The sequence below is a fragment of the Pseudoliparis swirei genome, chromosome 13 (assembly GCF_029220125.1).
Source record: "Pseudoliparis swirei isolate HS2019 ecotype Mariana Trench chromosome 13, NWPU_hadal_v1, whole genome shotgun sequence".
NCBI classification, from domain to species: domain Eukaryota; kingdom Metazoa; phylum Chordata; class Actinopteri; order Perciformes; family Liparidae; genus Pseudoliparis; species Pseudoliparis swirei.
Window position 1 is genome coordinate 8726992 of NC_079400.1, and position 25497 is coordinate 8752488.

The window sequence follows — 25497 nt, forward strand, 5'->3', positions numbered from 1 at the left end:
AAGATTGGGCATTGAGTTATGAACATTTTGGCATTAGTTGCATGCCAATTGGATAAAAATTGATCGTGCTATGGTAAAAAGAAGATTTTGACCTTTTCATGACCTTGACCTTTGACCCAATCGATCCCAAAGTCTAATCAAATGGTCCCCCGATAATAACCAATCATCCCACCAAATTTCATGCGATTCAAGAAGATGTTGATCTTTTTCATGACCTTGACCTTGACCTTTGAGCCGATCAATCCCAAAATCTAATCAAATGGTCCCCGGATAATAACCAATCATCCCACCAAATTTCATGCGATTCGGTTCAATACTTTTTGAGTTCTGCGAAAGATTTTGACCTGTTCATGACCTTTGACCTTTGACCCGATCGATCCCAAAATCTAATCAACTGGTCCCCGGATAATAAACAATCATCCCACCAAATTTCATGCGATTCGGTTCGATACTTTTTGAGTTCTGCGAAAGATTTTGACCTGTTCATGACCTTTGACCTTTGACCCGATCGATCCCAAAATCTAATCAACTGATCCCCGGATAATAAACAATCATCCCACCAAATTTCATGCGATTCGGTTCAATACTTTTTGAGATTTGCGAATAACACGCATACAAATAAATAAATAAATACACGGCGATCAAAACATAACCTTCCGGCATTTTCAATGCGAAGGTAATAAATACACGGCGATCAAAACATAACCTTCCGCATTTTCAATGCGAAGGTAATGAGGAGTTATTGCACGGCTCAAACGAAGCCCACAACACCACACACACACACACACAGGGACCATTTTCTTTTCTTCTTCTTCTACATATTTGTGATATTAGTGTGACAATACACAGCACTCTTTACGCGTTCCATTCTTTTTTAGCAGCCCACGCTCTCGGCCGTCATATTGCCCACCAGACATTTGGGTAGTGGAAGGAGTGAAGGAAAGGAGTCTGAGGAAATTGAGAACACATGGACTCGAATGTGGAATTCCTGTCTTTTTTTTTCCACTCAGTCACTCCAACAAATTCTTAGGAATCAGCGCATTATGTCCAGGGACGAGCGCCAAGGAAGAGAAAAAAGGCCTATTCTTGAGGCTTTTTTCCTTTTCAGCACGGTCCGCCGGGCATACTGGGATATCTGAGGCTTGGAAACCCAGCAGATCACTCAAACTGCGTCTCCGTGGAACACCGACATCTACACACATAGGGATAGCAAATGCATTTTCCCCCCGAATAAATAACAAACAATGGACTGTTAAAGGCATCATGTTTTGTGCCTTTGTTATGCAGTCCCCTCCTGTGGACCCACCAACGTGTCGGCCTTCGCCACCACCTCGAGCAGCATTCTGGTGCGCTGGTTTGAAGTTCCCGAGCCGGACCGAAATGGTCTCATTCTGGGCTACAAGGTCGGTTTCGTGTTTCAGTCGAACTGATTTCCTTGAGAAAGAATAGCTTCTTTTTTTCAGGCAGATGTGAGGCCATCTTCTAATTCTCCTTTTCCCCAACATCTCTATATCTCTTGTCTCCTCGCTGGATCAGGTGGGGTACAAAGAGAAGGACTCTGACAGTGCAGTCCACTTCTGGATGGTGGACGGCAACGCCACCCACAGCGTCCAGCTCACCGGTCTGGGAAAATATGTGCTCTATGAGATCCATGTCCTGGCTTTCACGCGGATTGGAGATGGACGGCCCAGTTCTCCACACATCCTGGAGAGGACTTTGGACGATGGTAGGGACAAAAGATTATGAACTATGAGGGTTACAGTTAAATAGCATTATTACATCGTGGCAAAACATGAATGATGCTATAGCGATAATGAAGCAATACTTTGTGTGTGTTGTTGAATGTGTGCACAATGTGATCTAACATGTTTCATTTAATCTTGACTTGATTTAATCCAGGCTTTATTGACTGTAGAACATTTGGTTGTATGTTGGTTTGTGGTTTGTGGAAATTGAAATGGTAAATTCAGATGGTGAACCATGAAGAGTTGTGACGTTATGTAATTTATTATGTGTGTTGTTTTACAACAGTTCCAGGCCCTCCAGTGGTGATCCTGTTCCCTGAAGTACGGACCACATCAGTCCGGCTTATTTGGCAGTCCCCCTCGCAGCCCAATGGCATTATACTTGGTTAGTAGCATGTGTTCAATGTCTGTGACCAGGAAAACAACCAACAACAGCACCGATCTGTATTTATATTTATCGTTGCGTCAAGCCCACAGGTGTCGTCCCTGATGACTCAACATGCTTGATTGTCAACGCTAAAACCAAATACTGTTATTTCTCCAGCTGTGAAGTGAGTTTGATTCTCCAAGCTAATTGGGGAGTTCCCGGTGAATGTTTGAGTCCTGAAACATCTGTCAGATCTTCTTTTTTTTTTATTACTGTACAGCATGTCAAACCCACACAGCAGCACGCGGGAGCAGATGCTCGCGGGAATGTCGTTGTCGGCGTTCGAAAAAAGCCACCACAGAGGGTTTTTTTTTCTTCCTTACGACGCCCCTCAATGAGATTGTTTGTTCCCCCACGTCTCTCCAGCCTACCAGATCACGTACCACCTCAACTCCTCCAATAGCAACACCCCCACGGTGGACGTGCTGATCCCCAGCGCTCGCCAGTACACGGTGAACGGCCTCAGGCCGGAGGCCGTCTACGTGTTCCGCATCAAAGCGCAGACGAGGAAGGGCTGGGGCGAGGCCGCGGAGGCCCTGGTGGTCACCACAGAGAAAAGAGGTAACCACGTGTGGTGTATTAACAAAAAAATCTTTAAACATTTTTTTAGAAAGAAGGTAATCACGGAAATGCCAGATCAGAAAACCAGCCCAAATCTTCTTTTTGGTTTTGTTTTACTCTCCAGGCTTTCTCCTTCAAATCCCACCGTGTTTGAGTGCTTGACATGTCGATGGTTATATAATGATGTGAATGAGCACATGACGAAAAAATAATGATCTCCGAGGGCGTTTTTTTTTTCTAAGTGTGATTTTTCAAGCGTAAAGGTAAGAAACGGGAAACACGGCGACAGTTGTATAGGCGGAATTCTGAGAGCAGATTTACGTGAGAGCCGCGGCAAAAGACTTTGGTTCACACCCGGTTAACAGTCCAGTCAGCAGATGTGTTTTCAGGGGGAGTTTTCTGAGCCCTGTGGGTGTTTATCGGAAGCGCTCTGATGCAGTTGCGAGAACGAATCAGTCCATCTGCTTCCCTCGAGGCACGTTGACGATTGTTTACTCTGCAACGTTCATTCCTCGGCTACTTTTCATTCATCAGAGTCACGCTCTCTTTTTTTCCCCTCCCCCTCCCTTGTTTGTGCAACACATGCAAATTTGAGCAAGAGTAAACTGTATTTACTTTTCTTTCCCCATTTTTCCTTCCTTCCACGTATTCCTCCGACCAACATCCACTTACCGTTTACTCCCCCCACCCTCTGATCCACCCTATCCTTTGCGTATCTGACCCCTCGGTCACAAATGTCTCTTCTCCCCTCGCTCGCACCTTCTGCCCGGCGTGTCCGTCCCTCCAGCTCGTCCCCAGCCCACCAGCCGCCCCATGGTTCGTCAGAAAGACGTTCAGGCCCGCCGCGTCCTGCTGTCGTGGGAGCCCGGCAGCGACGGCCTGTCCCCGGTGCGCTACTACACGGTGCAGCTCAGAGAGCTTCCCGAGAACAACTGGACGGTCCACTCGGCCTCCGTCAACCACGAGGCCAGCTCCTACATCGTGTCGAGGTGGAGTGCACTTCCTACACACTATTTCATCCCCTTTATTACGACAAATGTGACATTTTTGTTCCTCCTATTTTTTCTCTCAGATGTAGAGGGTGATACTAAATGAAGTCCCCACTGCTGAATAAACTTAAATATTCCCCCGGCTGTAGTACAGTTGGCAGATCGACGACATCCTGATGCAGAATAAGACTCCCAGGGTGGTTTAGAACATTAACAATGGAGCAGTCGAACACATGGAGGGCATTAGGTATTCAGCATGTGCGGGAAGCAGCGTCGTGCTCTCAGATTCGGTTGAAAGTTTTGTCTCTTGAAAATCCCGGAGCTCCCCACAGTGCGACTGCGTTTCTCTTTCTTCGATAACCGTGGCTCAAAGCGACGTGGTTCATCATGAAGACTGACGCGCTCTTCCTGTGCTTCCGTCCCCAAAGGCTGAAGCCCTTCACATCCTACCAGTTCAGAGTGAAAGCCACCAACGACATCGGGGACAGCGAGTACAGCGAGGAAAGCGAAGCCATCACGACTCTGCAGGACGGTAAGAGCGGCGAATATCGGACGAGTAAAGGAAGTTGGGATGGTTGGAGGTTTTCTGGAAGGCGCTTAATCGCTTTGATGCCAACAATCAGATTGAGAAGATGGATACAATGGATACAATCACGAGGCCACAGCCAGTCGGTTAGCTTAGTTTAGCTTAGCTTAGCATAAAGACTGGATGGAAAGTTAAAACAATCGACCAAACCAGCACGTCTAAAGCAACACGAGAGATGCGAGTTTTATGTGCAGGACAATGTCTTGTCCGGTGCAGTGATTCTCTGTTGGTTGCCTGGCAACTTCCTTATGTTGACAAGACTCCAGGAAGTCCCTACGCCCGAGAAATAGTCCCCTTAAAAAACAGCAAGTAAAGCGTCCAGAATGTCAAACCATTCCTTTAAAAGATGAATCTTTTGTGATGCACTGTGTGTTTATTACGGAAATATTCCTCATAAACCGTAGGCTCATGTACTTTATGTGGATATTTATAGGTACTAGACACTCCTTTATCCCTGGGAAAGGAGTTTTATGTCCGGATGAATTATCCGCCTATTGTTGTGATTCAGACACGACTGGCGAAGGCAGCAGGTGATGTCATGCGCGCACCGTCTGCAGTTACCACGAGACAAGAGGCCGCCATTAAAACCCTGGCAAAGTTTTCCCAGCGGCACTTTAACCGACAGAAGAAATGAGCTCTTTTTCGACCGCTATTTTTAGATTAATCCGTCAGCGTTCCGTTGTAGCTTTTGTGTGTTTATGCTCCGTGAATGCCACTGCACCTGAATAGATTTAGCACCTTGAATCGTGCACATTTTCAGGTCAATTTAGCCCATTTGTCTTTTATTGCCCCCAGCGCCTGACGAAGCACCCGCAATCCTCTCCGTCACGCCGCACACAACCACGTCCGTGCTGATCCGCTGGCAGGTGAGAGGAGACCGAATGAGTACTGTTTGAGAAAAAAAAAATGTGTTTCATTGTTTTTAAAATTCCTGAAAGTCTTAGAAGGTGGCCTCTAATGAAAGAGCATGGCAGCCCACGGAGGAGAGACCTATACTTGCAAGTCAAACTAAAAAACACTCTCCCCCACACTCACCTGAATTAACAGGCCGTCAAGAAGGAAACAGGAGGCTCTAAGCCACAATTTCACTTTTATGGAGAACACTTGTAGAGTTTATAAGGACGGAGAGGTAGTTGTTTGCTTGTCGCCTCCGGCCACGCTCTCTCATCTTCAACCGTGGGGCATTTCTCCACGTGACTCACCTGTGGATGAGCTCAGTCTGAGGAGATTATTATTTATTTTGGTTTCATTTAATGTAAAGGCTTTTGAATGATTGTAAATTATGTCTAATTTCCACTATATTGTTCAGCTCTACTCAACTTACTTATGGTACCCGCTCAGCTCACTCCAAAACCACCGTGACATCATGTTCAATGAAAATTGGCAACCAAACAAGAACATCTTCACTCTAGCACGTGTACTGTGTAGTTTTGCGGGATGCCAGTTTATAAAATCTGGCTCAATGAAATAAAAAAAATGCTTCCCCCTTATTGACGGTAGCTTGGCTATTGTAATATTGGAGGATTTGTGCATTATGTACCAGTTTCTTTCCAATAATTGTGCTCATGCAACATTAGAAAGAAGAGCGAGTCGAGTTGAGAAAGCCCGAGCATGCAGTGGCAACAAAACACAACATGATAACATGTGGTCATTTTACAATTTGAAAAACATGCAAGTTAGATGCTTATTAAGGTGTAATTAACTTTATATGACGGCAACTGAACCGATGGGTCACACGTGGTATTCTAAAGCTATTTCTGGGGCTCAGTTGGGCAGAGCTCTGCTACATTACACCTTAACTCTCCCCCTTCCCCCCTCACAGCACCCCTCTGAGGAGAAGATAAATGGAATCTTATTGGGCTTTCGGATTCGATATCGTGAGCTGCTGTACGACCGTCTCCGCGGTTACTCTCTTCACACCATCAACAGCATGTCCACCTGGGGTGAGCTCACCGGTGAGGCATTGCATGACAAATCACCGTCCTTTACCACCTGTCGCTGTTGCTTCCGTGCACAAATACATTTTCACTTAGCTGTCGGTATGTTGCATTTATTATACGTCGGCGATAGCATCTTGGGAAGAGAAGTGTTACTTCTCTGCTTTACTCACGAAACTATTTCACACGGTTGATTATTCCTGCAGAGTCGATGCAACGCCATTATTTCCATGAGAGGAAAACTTTCCCTCAGGCTCATTCCATCTGCAGGCTCTCGCCGCTGGTCTCGACACTCCCCTGCAAAACATTTCATTTTGTGATCAGTAGCTATCAGCTGCAAGTTATCATTATAGTGGGGTCGTATAAGGCTCAGTCATTTCAAATTCGTGTTAAAGTTTGGTTTTCACTTCCAAGTTGAAGTTTAGGGTCTACAGAAAAATTTGAGTCCGAGTGTCAAACACACAGATGAAAAATGGCCTCTAGGGGGCGCCGCAAAATATGTAAACTGCTACAACTTTTGATTAGATTATCCAATTTTAACATATGAGGTATGTATGGATTCAGAATTAAAAGGAGAAACAGGTATACCAAGCATTTGGTGACCAGATAAAAATAAATACACTTTTATCCCAAAATATTACATGGACACAAGCGAAATTATGCTTTTTGGAGATAAAGTCTGGAAATGTCCTCAAAGTTGCTATGAAACATGATTTTTAAAGTTATTGTAAATAAAGGCTGTGTAATGACTCGACTGGATTTAAGATTGGTGTTCAGAATATCCCTATAGCACAAACATAGCTAGGAGCTAGGTGTTCTGCCCAAGAGTTCAACGTGACCTGAAAAGATCAACACGAGTGGACATCGTCTGGGACCAGTATCGTGCTTTGACAATCAAAGGAGGAACAAGAGAAAAGCGAGGATCAGGCACCCGACAACGCATCTCTGGCACTGCCAAAGTCCCAAGAGATTGGCAGGCATTTCTGGCAAATGAGGATAATAAGACAGAACTGTTTTCATTCCTGTCAACTGCGCTTGTAACAAATGGACAGTTCCCAGATGACAAAGATGTCTACATAACAGCAGATGATTGCGTCCACCATGTTGGAAACAGTCCTCCAATGGATCGCTGCAACCACGAGGAAGCTGACACTCGTGTCCTAGTGCATCTTCTCCATGCCCTCCAAACAGCATCAGTTGGGATGGTCTATACTGGAGACACAGATGTTGTCGTAATCCTGCTGAGTAATTTCCATCATATCAAGGCTTTGAATGCAACTGCAGAAATCTGGATCTGCTTCAAAACTGGAAAGACATCAAGAATGATCTCCCTGAACACTCTCGCCACAAAACTGGGCACAGAAACATGTAAAGCCATGGCTCTCTTCCACGCATTCACGGGATCAGACAGCACATCTTCTTTCAAGTTCAGGGGTAAGCGATCCTGCTGCAAATTGATGCACGAAGTTCCACACTTGACAGAGGAGTTCGCAACCATCATTGAGACTCCATTCCAAACCTCTCCAAGGCTGAAAGAAGTTGCAGTAAACTTTGTCTGTAGGCTGTACTCCAGTGAATCAAATGAGGAAAATGATGTTGATCTTCTTCGAATGAGGCTATTCTCACAGAAGACGAGGGATGTTGAAAGAATCCCCCCAACAATGGATGCTTTGGATCTACATCTCAAAAGGAGTGTCTTCCAAGCAAGCATCTGGACAACAGCCCACATGTAAGTATGCACCTGTATGGATTTGAGTACTATATAATCACAAAAACCATGCATTTATGTATTCATTCATTTAGGTCTATAATGCCTGACAACAACCCCACTGACCATGGGTGGAAAGAAGAGGACAGCAAACTTCTTCCCATTTGGACTACGATACCACTTGCCAAAGACGTATTACAACTAGATGTGAAGTGTGGTTGTACAAGTACTTGTACAAGTCGACCTGCCAGTTCTCGGTGCAAGTGCATGAAGGCGAAGTTAAAGTGCACACGTCTGTGCAAGTGCACATGTCAGAACTTCTAAGACTGACATAGAATAAATCAAAGAAGTAAATTATAGTTATCATTGTAGAGTGAAGTTCTCAGAATAAATGTTAGCCCTATGGTCCTCTGTTCATTTTTTGAATGCCAGAAAAACTATTGTTTATCTTCTTATTGTTATTGACTTACTTTCTTCCAGATATAAAGTTCTTTTGTGAAAATTTCTTGTGAATAAAATGATGGCTTGTTGGCTTGTTGGCTTGATTGATTGATTGAGTGATTGACTGACTGAAAAAAGTTGAGACACCTGATCCTAAATCAATACATAGAAAGTTCATGGCTGTTACTACATTTTGCGGCGCCTCCTAGGGCATAGAATAGAAGAGTGAGGAGCATTTCAATTTCAGTTTAATCACCACACAGTCTTGACTTGTGAAATAACATTAAAAAGTAAAATTCCTTAGCAACTGTGAGGATATTTTCAGACTTTATCTTTAAAAAAGTATAATTTCGCTTGTGTCCATGTAATATTTTGGGCTAAAAGTGTATTTATTTTTATCTGGTCACCAAATGCTTAGCATACCAGTTTCTCCTTTTAATTCTGAATCCATACATACCTCATTTGTTAAATTTGGTTAATCTAATCAAAAGTTGTAGCAGTTTACATATTTTGCGGTGCCCCCTAGAGGCCATTTTTTATCTGTGTGTTTGACACTCGGACTCAAATTTTTCTATAGACCCTAAACTTCAACTTAGAAGTGAAAACCAAACTTTAACACCAATTTGAAATGACTGAGAAAAATTACACATGCATCCGACCCCACTATTAGGTTTACTCAGGCGCAGCTCTGTGGATACTGCGCCGTGTAACTTAGCCTATAATTTCACTCTTGAGTCATTCTGGCGTTAACTCAGAGGTATGATCACTGTGATTGGGGCTTTTCCTCTTTTTTTCAACAAGGAAAATGACTTTGCACACGAAGCCCAACACCCTTTCTTCCATCTTTGCTCTTTTCCACCGCAGCCCCTTACAGCGTCCAGAATCTGAGCGATTCCACTCTGAACCAGCATGAGTTGGACAGTAAGTTGTGTCACTCGTCTCATTCATCACATGTGTTATCATGACTCAATCACACATATTTTAAAGCAGCTATCTCAACATATGTTCCAAAAGTGCCCTGCCGGATGAGCACATGAACACAACATTTGGCTGCTTGTGTTCACATCGCATCGGGACACTTGAGGCCAATGGAAGCAAACCGTCTACTGTTGGACTATGCGAGCGCGGAGTCCAACACTCTCCCCGGTTGGCTTTGCTTATTTGGATAAGCACTTTAAAAGCAGATGGCCACATATTTCTCTTGCACACTTTAAATTATTTACAGCAGGAAAAAAGGAAAAAAATCTGCTCCGTTCCCCAGTAGCAAATGTTGTGAGGACTTGAGGATTGTTCTACTTATTATTGCATTCCTGTGTGTTACTAATGTTGGTGTTTGAAGCACCTGGAGAGAGGTTGATGGATGTGGGATGGGGCGGATGGAATATCGGATGTTTCCAAATTAGGAGCAAACGAAGATCGAACGGTTATAAAAGGACAATTTACGAGTGGGTGTGAAACGCAATTCCTAACTTTCTGTCCCTGGTTGTTTACGTCTCCTGCAGAGCTAAGTAAACACAAGCGCTATGAGATACGCATGAGTGTATACAACGCTGTTGGCGAGGGGCCAACCAGTCCGCCTCAGGAGGTGTTTGTGGGAGAAGCAGGTATGTGCGCTTCCTGTCACTTCAGTCTCACGGTGAAATTCAAGAAGTAGTTGTAGTTTCTTGTGCTGCAATGTTGCCTGTCTATACAATGAGTCAAGGAGCAATAGCATTCGCTAAAATAATCACTTATAATACAGAAGACACGTCCTTGTCTTGTAATGTATGGTTTATTTGTGTGAACAGTGCCGACAGCCCCGCCCCAGAATGTGGCCATTCAGTCCGCAACGGCCACCCAGCTGGACGTGACTTGGGACCCCCCTCCTGTGGATGCGCAGAATGGGGACATCCAGGGCTACAAGGTCAGAGTCACACATTCATTTTTTACCTTCGCATTGAAAATGCCGGAAGGTTATGTTTTGATCACCGTGTATTTATTTATTTATTTATTTGTATGCGTGTTATTCGCAAAACTCAAAAAGTATTGAACCGAATCGCATGAAATTTGGTGGGATGATTGTTTATTATCCGGGGACCAGTTGATTAGATTTTGGGATCGATCGGGTCAAGGTCAAAGGTCATGAACAGGTCAAAATCTTTCGCAGAACTCAAAAAGTATTGAACCGAATCGCATGAAATTTGGTGGGATGATTGTTTATTATCCGGGGACCAGTTGATTAGATTTTGGGATCAATCGGGTCAAAGGTCAAGGTCAAGGTCATGGAAAGGTCAAACTCTTTTTTTACCATAGCACGATACATTTTTGTCCAATTGGCATGCAACTAATGCCAAAATGTTCATAATTCAATGCCCAATCTTGTGATATGCGAAGGTATGCGCTCTACCGAGTGCCCATTCTAGTTCTTTTAGTTTTATTAACAACAACAAAATACATTCAATTTTAACCCAAAATGTATAGCAGCAGTCTAAAGTACAGTTAACTTGTAACATATTAAATGAAAGTATCGCAATATAGATATACACTACCGTTCAAAAGTTTGGGGTCACTTAGAAATGTCTTTATTTTTCAAAGAAAAGCACTGTTTTTTCAATAAAGATAACATTAAATTAATCAATAATACACTCTATACATTGTTAATGTGGTAAATGACTTCAATTTCCATCAACGATCACTCCAGTGTTCTAATGGTACATTGTGTTTGCTAATCGCCTTAGAAGACTAATATCTGATTAGAAAACCCTTGTGCAATTATGTTAGCACAGCTGAAAACAGTTATGCTGGTGATATAAGCTATACAACTGGCCTTCCTTTGAGCTTGAAGTTTGAAGAACAAAATTAATACTTCAAATATTAATCATTATTTCTAACCTTGTCAATGTCTTGACTTTATTTTCTATTCAATTTTCAATTCATTTGATAAATAAAAGTGAGTTTTCATGGAAGACACAAAATTGTCTGGATGAGCCCAAACTTTTGAACGGTAGTGTACATATACAAATACATACAAAATAAAATAATACATGTAAAATATTATAAAAGGTCTAAATATTAAATATTAATTACCACTAAATACAGAATAAAAAATCAAATGCAAAAATAAATTACAAACTTAAAAACGCACATTTTCAGTCACGTTATCCTCAGGTCCAGACAAGAGAAGGAAATGTGAATAAGGCCCAAATATGCATTTACACAAAAACTCATTAAAAATGTAATAATTGGTGCAAACAGACACATAATCCGTGTTTCAGTACTGCTCGTTCACACAACTGGCTGTACCACAGAGAGGAGGCTTCACTCTGCATCAGAATGAGTTCAAACATCTCTCACTGTGGGGTCAAATTCACACTTCATGTTTTTTTTCATATCGGACCCAGAAGCAACAACTTTGATGGGCCTCCTTCGGAATAAGGCAACAACATCGTCTTCGGTGACTATCTTGATATAAATATTGAACTGTGAGTTGTGGTTCACAATAGACTCCATCAATTTGATGTTAATCACCATTAAATGCACTTTTTTTATATTCACATTTAGCGAACGCCGTTTTCCAGAGGGGCTTTCGGTGAACGGCTAAGTCTGTTGCACAAAAAAACATTGACAGGGAATCAAATTAAACTGCTCTCCCCTCGGGGGAATTTGAAACGGGAGTGAGTTTTATGGAAGACGAAGTATCTGTATTCCCTCAGCGGCGTCTGTAGGCTCGCATTATTAACCATTCGTCACTCTTATTCCACGTAGGTCTACTTCTGGGAATTCCAGCGCAAGAATGAGACGGAGCGGCTTCGTACTCTCTTCATGCCGGAAGGAGGGGTGAAGCTGAAGAACCTAACTGGCTACACCACCTACATGATCAGTGTAGCCGCCTTCAATGCAGCGGGGGACGGGCCCCGCAGCCCGCCCACGAGGGGCCGCACTCAGCAAGCGGGTACGTCTTTCACCGTGAATGAGTGCAGCAACATCGACGATATGGAAAAACAAAACATTTTACATCATGAACACAACGTACTGTACACCTCTGTACACGGCACACTTGTGGTCTCACTACAAAAAAACAAGCCAACGGAGACTGCATGTGGCCTCCAATGATGCCATGAGAATATTGTTGAAGAGGCCGGGGTGGACTAGTGACAGTGAGATGTTTGTGTCTGCGGGAGTCAGTACATTCAAATCTAATGTGCAAATGTATCTGCCAGGTCCTCCGAACGTGACACCATCGTGTTTTTATCAAATATAAAACTCAGCACTACACGCTACCTGTCCCAGCTGTGGAGACACTGGTACAGCTGTTTATTTATAAAACGTGTAGTTCTTTGTTTGTTTTTTACTTGTGGTTTTGTATATATTTTATTATATTTTAATGTTTTGTACTAGTCTGTCATAAAAGTTTGATTGATTGATTGAATGAATGGCCGACAACGTGATGGGGACGACGTCACTAAAGCGGATAAGTTATAATCGCGCGCGGCGGTGGCGTCGAGTACGAGGGAAGAATTTTATGTTCTGATGATGCTAATTGCTGCTGTCAGCATGCCAGACGATGTTAGCGGAAGCACACGCTGAGCATAAGTTCCCAATCAGCGATCCCGCTCTGGACGGCCGGGTTGCTGAATCTCCCGTTTTGTCTGGAAAGCAGACGGGATGACAATCTCTCCCTCCACGGGCCCGGGAAAAAAACGCCTCATACCCCATCCCTTTCTCTCTTTTTTTTGCTTTTTTCCAAAACTTTTTTCTTACTTACTTTTTAAAACCCCTGTGTAAAAGAAGGCTTTTTCAAAAAATCACTTTTTCATACAATGTTGGGGCTTTTCGTTGTTGTAGTCAGAAGGGAAAAAAAAAAAAAAAATGTTTCCAGCCTCTTGCTTTCTTTCCCTATTGGGTCACTGTCGTGAGAGGAGGAAGCAGATGACAAGCTGGAAAGGGGGGGGGGGAGGGGGGAGTACCGTGGAGATAGCTATCCCGTCCTTTTTAACAAACAAAGGAGCTTTTGTCTCTTGCGAGCTTCTGCTCGACGAGTTCAAAGACAACCGGGAAAACACAGCGTTGTGTCACAGGCTCAGTCAGCTGTGACGGGGCCTGCAGGCTGAGCGTGTGCAGCGGATCTTCAGCATATATTAAGGTGTTGACCAAATGGAGGCAGAGGACACAGACTCACTGCAAAGTGCTGGACTCTCAGACCATAAACTGCAGTTCTGGATCTGCAGGGGAAAAAAAGCTACAGACACAAAGAACAAAGAACGCTATGGCTGTAATATAAAAAACAGTCCTGTAACTCTCCAGGTGGCACAGATTGTAATATTTCCACATCTATTTCCCCATGAAGGGAAGCATTTTCTTGCGGTGGTTACCCTGGTTACAGACAAGTGCCTCAAGGTGTTTTACATCCACTTAAAAACATATTTATCATTAATCATTATCAGTCTCAAGGTTAAGCTGAGTTGTTCATTTCAGGTCTCAAAACTGTCTTATTGTCCTTTTGTGGAAAACCTTTCCAAACTTGTTCCGTGCAGCTATAAAAACGTCATTCTCATATTCAAAGTATTCAAAAGAGCATTTAATTCTGATCCTTTGGTTATCTTTTATCTCGTAGTAGCACTTAACTGGCACTTACTCATCGCACTTTCTCGATTCCTATTATTCAAAATTGTTGGTTGAATGCCCTTATTGTAAGTCAGTGGATGAAAGATATGTCAAATGTGATCTTTTAGTTCTCTAAATATTAATATATGTAATGAACCCTCCCTCTCACAAACAGACACATCTCGATGTAGATAGATAGATAGATAGATATGTACTTTATTAATCCCCAAGGGGAAATTTGTCGTAACAGTAGCAGCACCAATAAACTAAACACACAAGAATATAAAATAAAATATAAAAAACAGGGATGAAAGATAAAGATGTATACAAGAAGTATACAAAGTAAAATATAAAATAAAATATATATGTATCTATACAACATATATGCATACACAATACACAATACAATACTAATGACAAATTAAATTAAATATAAAAATATTAAATATAGACAGTGTGCAAAATGCAAAGTGTGTCTATGTGTGTAGTGTAAATGAAAATGATGTGTGGCCTCCCGCGCACGCATGAACACATTATTTCCTGGAAAACCTCAAAAAATACCTCTTTTAACCTTTGACCTCTGAACTCTCCAGCTCCCAGCGCTCCCAGCTTCATCCACTTCAGTGAGCTGACCACCACCTCTGTCAACGTGTCCTGGGGCGAGCCCACCTTCCCCAACGGCATCATCGAGGGCTACCGTCTGGTCTACGAGCCCTGCACACCGCTAGATGGTGAGCGCACATCGGCATGCGATGGGATTATCAATCCACGTGTGTAGAATTGCACTTTTCGCTCCGATCAATTGACCTCAGCGTCTGTTCTTTCACTGTGAGCGAATGATCGCCTCGACCTTAACGACCTGTATGTCAATGCAACCTTTGCTCTAAATGTGGTTTGTTCGTCTAGAGCCTTCAGTGGCCTGTGCCGACTGTCTTCACTCCCCCTCCCCCCCAGGCGTCAGTAAGACAGTGACAGTGGATGTGAAGGGCAGCGGCCCCCTGTGGCTGAAGCTCAGGGACCTGGCCGACGGCATCACCTACAACTTCCGCATCCGGGCCAAGACTTTCATCTACGGGCCCGAAGTGGAGGCCAACATCACCACCGGCCCGGGAGAAGGTAGTTTTTTTAGTTCGTGAAAACTCAGATTTTTTAAATTTGTTTTATTCTTCATTCGAAAATGCTCTTACTTTAATACTGTGTTATTTTGTCCCCCAGGAGCCCCGGGACCCCCGGGAGAACCGTTCATCACGCGCTACGGTTCGGCCCTGACCATCCACTGGACCAGCGGGGACCCGGGACGCGCGGCCATCACCCGCTACGTGATCGAGGCCAGACCTTCAGGTGGGTGCCTCGGCTGCGTAGTGCGTCAAGGTCTCACCTTCTGATTTATTGGTGCGAGTCCCGCCTCACGGTTCACAGCGAAGATGATCATGTGACATCATGCAGCAATAAGTATGACAGCTTTGATGTCAATATCTGTACATCTCCATTTTGAATTTGTGAGTCTTCTTGTTGCATGTCATGTTAGGACTTGAAAAAGTCTAAGAGTATATTCACTATTCTCACTATGAATCGTTAATGCGCCCATTATGAAGCGTAAATATTGTAAAAACATTTTATATGTAATTTTATGTTTTTATGTTTGTTTTATGACATCAGGCTCTCGGGACTACAGATGAAAAATAGCCTCTTGGCTAACTCTGGCACATTCACAGAATTATTTTTATTAATGCGCACTGGCCTTTATCAAATAAACCAAGTAAAAAAATGTTTTTACTTCATTTGATTTTTAACTCACAACTTAAATAAAAGCCCTCTGCCATCTTTCTGTGGACAGAATCCCTACCTTTACGCAAGGCACACTGTGTGGACTGAGGCGAAAGGATGCATATGAAAAGAGAAAATTTTTTATTATTATTATTATTATTATGACGCATATGGTATAAAGAAGTGGTGTCAAGAGGCAACATCTGCTGCCCTGAAGTCTGTCCCACTTGCATTTGAATTGGTTATTGATCGTGAAGCTGCAATTGAGACAATTGGCATCAGGTTTCAGTTGTGATTGACAAGCCGTGGCCGGGTTAAGGTGGTGATGGATGGGAGGGATATGTGTTTCACTACTTTTTAGGCGGTAAATGAAGGGGGTTGCTAGCCCTAGATTTTAAGAAGGATTAGCAACACTTTTGATGATAATATATATCTATATATAGCGTGCATTGATGTCCAGGAGGGAGGAAGATGCTTAAATCAACTTCACACAACCTCCCCCCTGATCTTCTCGTCTCTTTATGCCCAGGGCCGTAAACTCACTGTGGTATCATTTAACTTGATGATTTGTGTTTGATAAACTCAGGTGCTTGTTGATGACGGTGTGCCCCATTAAAAAGAGGCAAACTTACATTGATGTATACAAACAGCAACTTGGAATAAGAACTCTCTGGCAGGATGTCTCAAGGCAAGCGTCTGTGCACCTTTGAAATACGTCCGCGTGACTATTTATGATTTAGTTTTTGGTTGCTGTAAATTCTACGGGACAACTGGGATTGATGGATCACGTAATTTTTGCAGAAATCATAAATTACCGTGGTCGCTGCCGACCCGACCGGAGCCTTTTGTCAAACAAAGCAGCCGGCCCGATAACAAAGACATATCGACATTGTTCAAGCGTTTTACAAGTTACATTTTCTCGTCAGACCCACACTCATGCTAAATGTGCTACTCTACAGATGAGGGATTGTGGGATATCCTCATCAAGGACATCCCCAAGGAAGTGACATCACACACGTTCAACATGGATATCCTGAAGCAGGGGGTCAGTTATGACTTCAGGGTGATCGGAGTGAACGACTACGGCTACGGATCCCCCAGTCTACCTTCTCCTTCTATATCTGGTGAGCTTTCATGTGTTCCTTGACAGCACAATTCGAATCACAATCATTTTGGGAGACCATATCAAATTCCCCTGAGGTTATTCAGACAACACACAAATATATGGCGAGTTGTTTTTTAACAACCGCGAATTCCAACTATTTCCGTGGTTTTTTTCCAGCCCAAAAAGTGGCGCCTTTCTACGAGGAGTGGTGGTTCCTGGTCGTGGTGGCCTTGGTGGGTCTCATCTTCATCCTGCTGCTGGTTTTCATCCTCATTATCAGGGGCCAGAGCAAGAAGTATGCCAAGAAGTCTGAATCAGGTGAGTGCACACAATTAAATGTGGATTTTCTAACTTTATTTACAGCTACTGTAGAAGCCCCTGCACCTTCTAGTGCAACCTGATGACTCAATTCATTCGGGTTTGTAATGATTTGTAGTTTCTTGGATACCGAGCAGCGAACACAAGTTCCCTTCTCTGAGAGGGTTGTGTTGCAACTTCGAACGATAAGCGGGAGAATTAGGAGAGGGCGGGAGAGGGGGGGCAGCAGCGTACTTGTCCATTCAGTGCAGCCCTGACATCAGCGGGTATTTCCCTGAGCTCAGCACTTCTGCCATAGCTGTTTAGCTGCCAGGCAGCGGAGGGGAGGTGGGGGTCCCTGCCCATCTTTCTGACTGACGGAGGAAAAACAAGAGGTTCCTTCTCACTGTAACACAAAGACGCTCTCAATGCCTCCGTCTCCCTCTCCGGGAGTCTGGCCCAGGCCACAGGACATACCCAGTGGCTCTTCTGTGTGTTTGCGTAGCCACCATTTGACCTTGAGTAGCCCCGGAGCAGCGGCCACGGAGGTCCCGGCCACGCTGCGGTCGCTCCGAAGTCTTAAGATGACTGGATGTGATTTGAACCTGAAGCATGGCAAGCAGCAGCTCCTTCCACACGTGAATCTGGCGCCGGGCAGCCTTGGCCAGCCCGTCGCTCTCGGTTTATGGTGTCGGCGGTTTGATCGCCCAGTCATCTGTGTGTAAACGGGGAGAAACACTCATCTGTCGTACGTATTTTGAGTTTGGTGGCATCTGCCCTGATAACTTTGGGATGTTTTATTCTGCATTAAATGTCCTTCTTCTTTAGACCTTTCAGTCTTTGTCCATTCTTCGTTGTTGTAATATCGATCTCACTGTGAAAGGTCCCTGCATTAACAGAGGCAAAGCTGCAGGAACACGTGTCGAGACTTGAAGTGGACTCAGTCTTAGAGGAATAAGTCAATATTTTGGGAGATATGCTAATTTGATTTTGTGCTGATGAATAGGCGCTACGGATATATGTTGCCAGAAAAGTCTTCTTGACAGTTGGCTTAGACTTGAAACTTGAAATCCAAAACACGCAAGTCTTAATGTTTGACCTGCTAATTCCCCAGAACAAATTATTTTTTTAAATACACCACATGGCCACACACACTTTTATTTATAAAATGTATAAAGCTGTGCTATTAACACAATGCACAGCTTCAGAAGGAAAATGTCCGGAATTCCATTTAAGACCTGAAAGACACGTCGTTTCCTTATAGAAGCTTTTCCCTCGAGGACTGATACATCTCGACCCTTCACTCGTTCACTATTCTGCTTTAGATGGTTCATCTGTGGTCATCATATCGTTCCTTATCCCTAATTGTTCCTTATCCCTAATGGTTCTTTATCCCTAATGGTTCCTTATCCCTAATTGTTCCTTATCCCTAATTGTTCCTTATCCCTAATGGTTCTTTATCCCTAATTGTTCCTTACCTCTAATTGTTCCTTATCCCTAATAGTTCTTTATCCCTAATTGTTCCTTACCTCTAATTGTTCCTTATCCCTAATTGTTCCTTATCCCTAATGGTTCTTTATCCCTAATGGTTCCTTATCCCTAATTGTTCCTTACCTCTAATTGTTCCTTATCCCTAATGGTTCCTTATCCCTAATGGTTCTTTATCCCTCATGGTTCCTTATCCCCAATTGTTCCTTATCCCTAATTGTTCCTTACCTCTAATTGTTCCTTATCCCTAATGGTTCTTTATCCCTAATTGTTCCTTAATCCTAATTGTTCCTTATCCCTAATTGTTCCTTATTCCTAATTGTTCCTTATCCCTAATGGTTCTTTATCCCTAATGGTTCTTTATCCCTAATGGTTCCTTAGCCCTAATTGTTCCTTATCCCTCATGGTTCTTTATCCCTAATTGTTCCTTATTCCTAATTGTTCCTTATCCCTAATTGTTCCTTATTCCTAATTGTTCCTTATCCCTAATGGTTCTTTATCCCTAATGGTTCCTTATCCCTAATTGTTCCTTATCCCTAATGGTTCTTTATCCCTAATTGTACCTTATCCCTAATTGTTCTTTATCCCTAATGGTTCCTTATCCCTAATTGTTCCTTATCCCTAATTGTTCCTTATCCCTAATTGTTCTTTATCCCTAATGGTTCCTTATCCCTAATTGTTCTTTATCCCTAATGGTTCTTTATCCCTAATTGTTCCTTATCCCTAATGGTTCTTTATCCCTAATGGTTCCTTATCCCTAATTGTTCTTTATCCCTAATGGTTCCTTATCCCTAATTGTTCCTTATCCCTAATGGTTCTTTATCCCTAATTGTTCCTTATCCCTAATGGTTCTTTATCCCTAATGGTTCTTTATCCCTAATTGTTCCTTATCCCTAATTGTTCCTTATTCTAATTGTTCCTTATCCCTAATTGTGTTCACTTCATTCCATTCGGCCTCCCACACACTAACCTGCCTGTCCGTCCGGCCTGTGGTAACACAGTGTCTCTGTACGTGTGTCCAGGGAACAACTCCAACTGCAACGCTCTGACCCACGGGGACCTGGTCAGCCTAGACGAAGGTCGCTTCCCCGCTCTGGAGCTCAACAACCGGAGGCTGTCCGTGAAAAACTCATTCTGCCGGAAGAACGGCGTCTACACCAGGTCAGTGATCCGCGCCTCGTGAGCCAGAAGATATAAAAAGTGCAGATTATGTTTAAACCAGCGGTCAGAATGAAATAACCAAATTGTAAACCAAAGATAATTGTGTGATCTGTGGTAACATGTTCAGCTCTGTAGGAGAAGAAGAAGAGAAAAACACTCGCCGCATGACAAGTTAATCACTCTTCCTGCTCTCTGAAAGCAGCATATAGAAATACTCCATATTCCATTTTAATGAGCTTCTGTATGTCAGCGAGTTCCCAGCTGCAGAACAAGCAGCGTGCTGAGACCATGGCCTTGTTAATAATATCACTCCGGCAGACACATGTGCTAAGGACACTGCAGGAACCGTGGATCATTAAGACCTGTTTATCTAAGACCTGGATTCAGAGACGGCTGCTGTCGTGGAGGTGAAGGGTTTGTCAGAAGTCACTGCGTTTCATATGGATGTGATATATATATATCGTGGAATATGCCTACTACCAACTATGCCATGGCGCTGCTGATGCCCCGCCCACTCCTCCTCTCTACCTCCATGTGCCTGATGGATCATGGAGGTCTGGATCGTGGTCCATGCCTACTGCCAACTATTCATACACTGTCATATTCATTGAATGTGTTGTTACTCTGTAATGATTCCTTCCGTACTCATGGCATCTATTGCACCTGTCCATCTTGGAGAGGGATCCTCCTCTGTTGCTCTCCTGAAGGTTTCTTCCATTTTTTTACCCGTGAAAGGGTTGTTTGGGAGTTTTTTCTGATCCAATGTGAGGTTCTGAGACAGGGATGTCTATGTGTACAGATTGTAAAGGCACATTTGTAATTTGTGAGAATGAGCTATACAAATAAACTGAATTGAATTGATTTGAAAATAGCTTTCTGCAGTGCTACCGGATGGGAGATGGGATTCAGGGGTGGGGGACAGATCCACGCTGATATATATTTATATATATATGTGTGTGTGTGTGAGTGTCTGTGTGCATGAGTCGGCATGTCCATCTGGTGGAAAAAGTACAATGTCTAGTGTGTGAGGACGTGTGAGGACTACGTAAAGGTGTGTGTGTGTGTGTGCGTCCGTACGTGTGGACGTGAGCGCGGCCCACGCTGGCGGATCAAAGCCACCCCCGGGCCTTTGAGGAGCTTCCAGGCAGCTTCCTCTTATGTCTCAGGGCTTGAAGTGGGAGGCGGCGAGTGAAAGAATGCACAGATGTACTTTCAGACTCGGCACTCTTTGAACTCAGCCCACGGCGGAGGAACCGAAAGCCCGACACCTGAGCCGCCTCCCCCCCCGATTATAGATTAATGCCACATCTTGATCCCCGGTCTCGGAGTACCAAAGGCAAGATGAAGTCCCCTGCCTGGTACTGGGATCGGGAATTAAACATTCCTGATCCGACTGTGTTCTTTTCGAATTCAGGGCCGTGTCGGACAGCAAATGTCACTCGTGTTTGACATTTTCTCACCGCGGGAGATCATTTGTCCAGAGTTTAACAAAAGGGCCGATGTGCATGACAGTATAAACTCAAGCACCATCACCGGGAAAGTCAACCCAGTTCCCTCGGAGTGATTGACTGATCGATCCGGGACTATTTGATTATTAATGTGCCTTGTTAGCACTTTTAGGAGGTTCAAATAAATGCCGAGGATAGTTACACATTGGATTTTGTTTACACTTGACATAGCTGACGATGCTTAAACATATTCAATTCAGGTTGTATGTAGTCCCACAGTTCATGTCTGACATTAGCAGTCCAGATCCACAGCACACAAACTTCCACTTGGACTCGCTCATTAGGGTCTTTCGGGGGTTTGAGGTCTTACTGTAATCTTAAGAGGAGCGGATTAATAGCATCATGCCCGTATGGCTTTGTATCCTTCCTCTTTCAAGAGTTTGAAATACACACTGTGACACTTTGGTTCGGGGTTTACGGTCTCGGTGAAGTAATTCTGTGTAGATTAACGTGGTTTTAAACACAGTTGAGTGACGAAGCCCTTGAACACTTCAGGCATGTTAATGAGTCCCTACAGGCGAATGCAGCAAGAGGCGAGCCTCATAATGAGTGTAGACCAGAAGCAGATTTGATTCCCCCCACCCACCCCGGGTTCTCATTTCTACCCCCGGCAAGCAGCTGGAGAGGGGTAGGGGGGATAGGGGGGATTAAGTAGTGGACCGGTCCAAGTGAGAGAGACGATAAATAATTCACGCCCCACTCAACAGTGTAAGGGAGTCGAGGAGAGGAGGGGAGTTGAAGTGGGCTGAGCTTAACCAATGGTTTTAAACAGGCACTTTATCATAATGTCCCCGTGGCCTCCCGACAGAAGTTCTTCTCTCTGGCGCTTCAGAAAAAAATTAATTGTATCGCTGAGGAAATTGTCTTTGGCCATTATTTTTAAAATGTGGCAAATGGTGTTATTTATTCGTTTTTTATCTTGCTACAAAGACAATCTGGCACCCATTGGATGAGATAATCACTTCAAAGTACTCTTCAATGGAATCATATATTACAGGATAAACTTAGTCTATTTATCAGAAATGTACTCAACAACTTTTGAAAATGGCTTTAATGTCATCCATTTACTTGATTCATTATGTTATTTACTTCCTTTAAGTGCACATTCATTCAAACATTTCTTTTAATGTGCCAGAAATAGCCAAGAAGCTGTTTTTCATCTGTAGTCCTTAGAGATCATATTATTAATGCATCCATAAACCCCAAACGCATCACATTTTACCAGTTGTCATTTTAATCGTGCATATTCCAATCATAAAGAGAAATAGAGTAGAGTAGAGCTAAAAGAAGAAAAAAGTAAAGAAAGTATACATCCGTAACACAGTGAGGAAAAGTAAACAAAGTACTTAAAAACAGTCAATATTGAATATGATAATACAAGTGATTATGTAAGTACTAGTTCTATATAGATGTCTTTTCGGGGTTCCTTTCACCTCTAATTTTCTTTGAGCCGTTTTAAAGAATATTTTTTCATACAGCCTACAAAGAAAATATCAGTCCTTTTTATCCCTTATTTTATAAGATAAGAAGTAAAATACATTCCACGTTATCAAAGTTGTCAGCACAGAGATGTATAATATGAGACGCAATACACAGATTTCCCTCATTTCCTCACCACATTACAAAATACCACTTGTGAAAACTGCTGGGAGTTATCCACAACATTTCTGAAATGCTTTCAAACATTATTTATTTGGAAAAATGCTAATGCTGGTTTTCCGACGAAGCAAATAGGCCCTGTGTGTGTGTGTGTGTGTGTGTGTGTTCTGACACTACGGCCTGGAAAGTCAACAGGAGTCAGCGTGTCCCAGTCGGCGCTGCTAAACCAGCACCGATCATCAGAAATAAGATGGGTGTTTGTTTACCAGGACGGGCGACAGTGGAAAGTAGACGGAGGAGCTTATAGCTTCATATTTATTTACTAGAGCACACCATTTTATGAAATGTATTTTTTCGGCATTTCGTGTTTCTCCGCATTCATTTGTCCTCGCTCAGCTTTTAAGCTCCTCTCTTTGAGCGCTGCGAGAGTTTTAAGTTTATAATTTAGTCACAAGGTCCTGACTTGACGTTCCACAGCCCGAAGGCGAGGACGGGATCAGGGGGAATTATTCATTCCAGGAGGGACTGGAGGAATAGAGCTATCTCATGAGTGTCTCGTGATTCTCATGGAGCCGCCCTCCTACACACTCAGACCGACAGTGAAACATGGCCGCGAGGAAGTGCTCACTGTAGTGCCTCCAACGTGAGCGAGAATGAGGGAGGCCTAGAGTTATTGCGTAGCTTTTGCTCGTGTAGCTTTGACATCGCTTCTATTCGTCATGATCGCGTTTAATAGAGAGCCGCTAAAAAAAAGCAAAACGTCTTTACAGCCCTGGATGGGGTGGGGGAGAGACAGGTAGAGGTAGAGCGTGGAAACAATGTCAACGCCATAAGTAAGAACAAGATCAAGCGTGTGGCAAGCTGCTGAGGGGTTTCTGTACTCTGTGCTCACAGAAGTCAGTTCTGAGAGCGGTTAGCAGCGTTCAGACCAAAATTGCAAGCGTTTTAGCCGGAATATCTGAAACTAGTTATTTGGAGGTAAACCTGAAGGTGACCACAGCAGACGAAAAAACTGTATGAATCCTAAATGTCACAGGTGAACTCTGCTCAATAGGTCCTGGAGGTCAAAGCAGAACAAGGAAGTGACTTTGCAAAGTTTTTTAAATAATTACAACTTTTACCTTCCAAATAAATTAGCCTGATTTTCTAACCTAACGATCTCTGCCCTCTTTCACTGTTTCTTTTTTTTTGTTGTAATCAGTGCTTTCACAGAACTCAAATACTTTGATAAGGGAAATGTGATTTGTAAAAACTACAGAAATAAGACTTAAATTGTAATAAACTGGAATTATCCGTAGATCTTTTTTCAATCGATTTTCAATGTGAGAGTAAACTGAATTCTTTGACTGAGGAGAAGAACCAACTGAATCTCTTCCTCCTGGCCCAGGTCTCCTCCTCGGCCCAGTCCGGGCAGTCTTCACTATTCAGACGAGGACGTCAGCACAAAGTACAACGACCTGATCCCGGCGGAGAGCAGCAGCCTGACGGAAAAACCCTCCGAAATCTCAGACTCACAGGTGCAGTAGCCACTCTCGTCTTTTTACTCCACATCCTGTCTGCTCTCTGTGTGTGTGTGTGTGTGTGTGTGAAACGTCCACCTCCGTCCGTCTGCATCGATCTGTGTCTCCGTGGTATGTTTGTACCCGTCTGTGTGTGCACACCGTCATCTTCTTGAATTCCTTTTCGCAAATTCAGCTTTTCGCATCGTGGGCTGTCCAGTGTTTTGCGTGTCAGCTCATTCTGTCCACGTGGCGTCTTCTTCTTTCTCTGTCATTCGCCTAAAGGCCACCGGGGGCCCTTAGAGGTCATACCATACAGTACCGGCAATGCACGAGGAGAGAGGAGAGATTAATGACTCTGCTCGCTGGCGGTCAAGCCCTTTTTAGAGCGGGCAGCGGGCGGCCTGTGGAGAATGTCAATGGGCAGACATCCCACCTGCGATGCGGGCCACTGCACTCAGCCACAGCAGCCGTTTTGTAAGACGGAGAGAGCACAGGCGAAGCCGGTTACGTATTGGTACGCGCCGCCCCAACTTTCCTACCGAGGTTTTTACCGCTAGTCAAGGTCAGAATGAGAAAAACTCTTCTCCGAGTCAAACTTAAAGACTGTATTGGCTTATCACCCTTCTTTTTTCTTCTAATTTTTTTTGGCAGAGCCTCATTAGCGTAGCAGGTAGTCAGCTATATCACTTTTGAATCTCTTTTGAATTCCAAAGGGTCCTTGGCAGACGCTGCCAGGGCTGATAAATGAACAAGTGCTGCTCGAGTGTCTAACTTGTGGCATTCGCTCTGTGCCGAGCCAAAACCGCATTTGCCCGCTCGGTGTAATCGATGAAATTCTTTCTGTCTCTCTTCTTTCCATCAAAGAGTCCACGTGCCGCCCTCGTGTCTCGGATTTTCTGACTTTCTATTACATTTTGGGGGATTTTCCTTTATTCTTATGTTTGAAAAAAATGATAAAAACAAATCTGAATAGTTTTTCCCCCTATGTCTTATATGCACACAAGTTATTTCTGTTTTTTTTGTTCATGTCGCCTCTCGCCCCGGCTCTCTGATTTTGGTGTCGCAGCCTGGTTTTGATCCGAATCAGATGAAA

The 25497-nt window shown here is 43.6% G+C and overlaps 1 protein-coding gene and 1 long non-coding RNA gene across 10 annotated transcripts in view; both read left to right on the forward strand.

The window, feature by feature from the left end:
• Positions 1-25497, forward strand: part of sdk2b (sidekick cell adhesion molecule 2b) — a 251231-nt gene that overhangs the window by 218537 nt on the left and 7197 nt on the right. For 3 of the 9 annotated variants that reach the window (XM_056429473.1, XM_056429479.1, XM_056429478.1), the window contains exons 26-44: positions 1288-1403; positions 1537-1726; positions 2032-2130; positions 2539-2733; positions 3521-3722; positions 4151-4254; positions 5104-5174; positions 6131-6263; positions 9259-9315; positions 9897-9998; positions 10182-10297; positions 12139-12325; positions 14571-14708; positions 14884-15093; positions 15193-15318; positions 16704-16868; positions 17027-17167; positions 19636-19795; positions 24290-24419. In XM_056429473.1, coding sequence (XP_056285448.1) covers positions 1288-1403; positions 1537-1726; positions 2032-2130; positions 2539-2733; positions 3521-3722; positions 4151-4254; positions 5104-5174; positions 6131-6263; positions 9259-9315; positions 9897-9998; positions 10182-10297; positions 12139-12325; positions 14571-14708; positions 14884-15093; positions 15193-15318; positions 16704-16868; positions 17027-17167; positions 19636-19795; positions 24290-24419 — 2642 coding nt within the window. The remainder of the gene's footprint in view (positions 1-1287; positions 1404-1536; positions 1727-2031; positions 2131-2538; positions 2734-3520; positions 3723-4150; positions 4255-5103; positions 5175-6130; positions 6264-9258; positions 9316-9896; positions 9999-10181; positions 10298-12138; positions 12326-14570; positions 14709-14883; positions 15094-15192; positions 15319-16703; positions 16869-17026; positions 17168-19635; positions 19796-24289; positions 24420-25497) is intronic. The other 6 variants (XM_056429480.1, XM_056429481.1, XM_056429475.1 and 3 more) reach the window with 5 other exon arrangements.
• On the forward strand, positions 6917-8496 carry LOC130203366 (uncharacterized). Its single transcript, XR_008833495.1, has 2 exons — positions 6917-7974; positions 8049-8496. It is a non-coding gene; the product is annotated as an uncharacterized LOC130203366 (long non-coding RNA).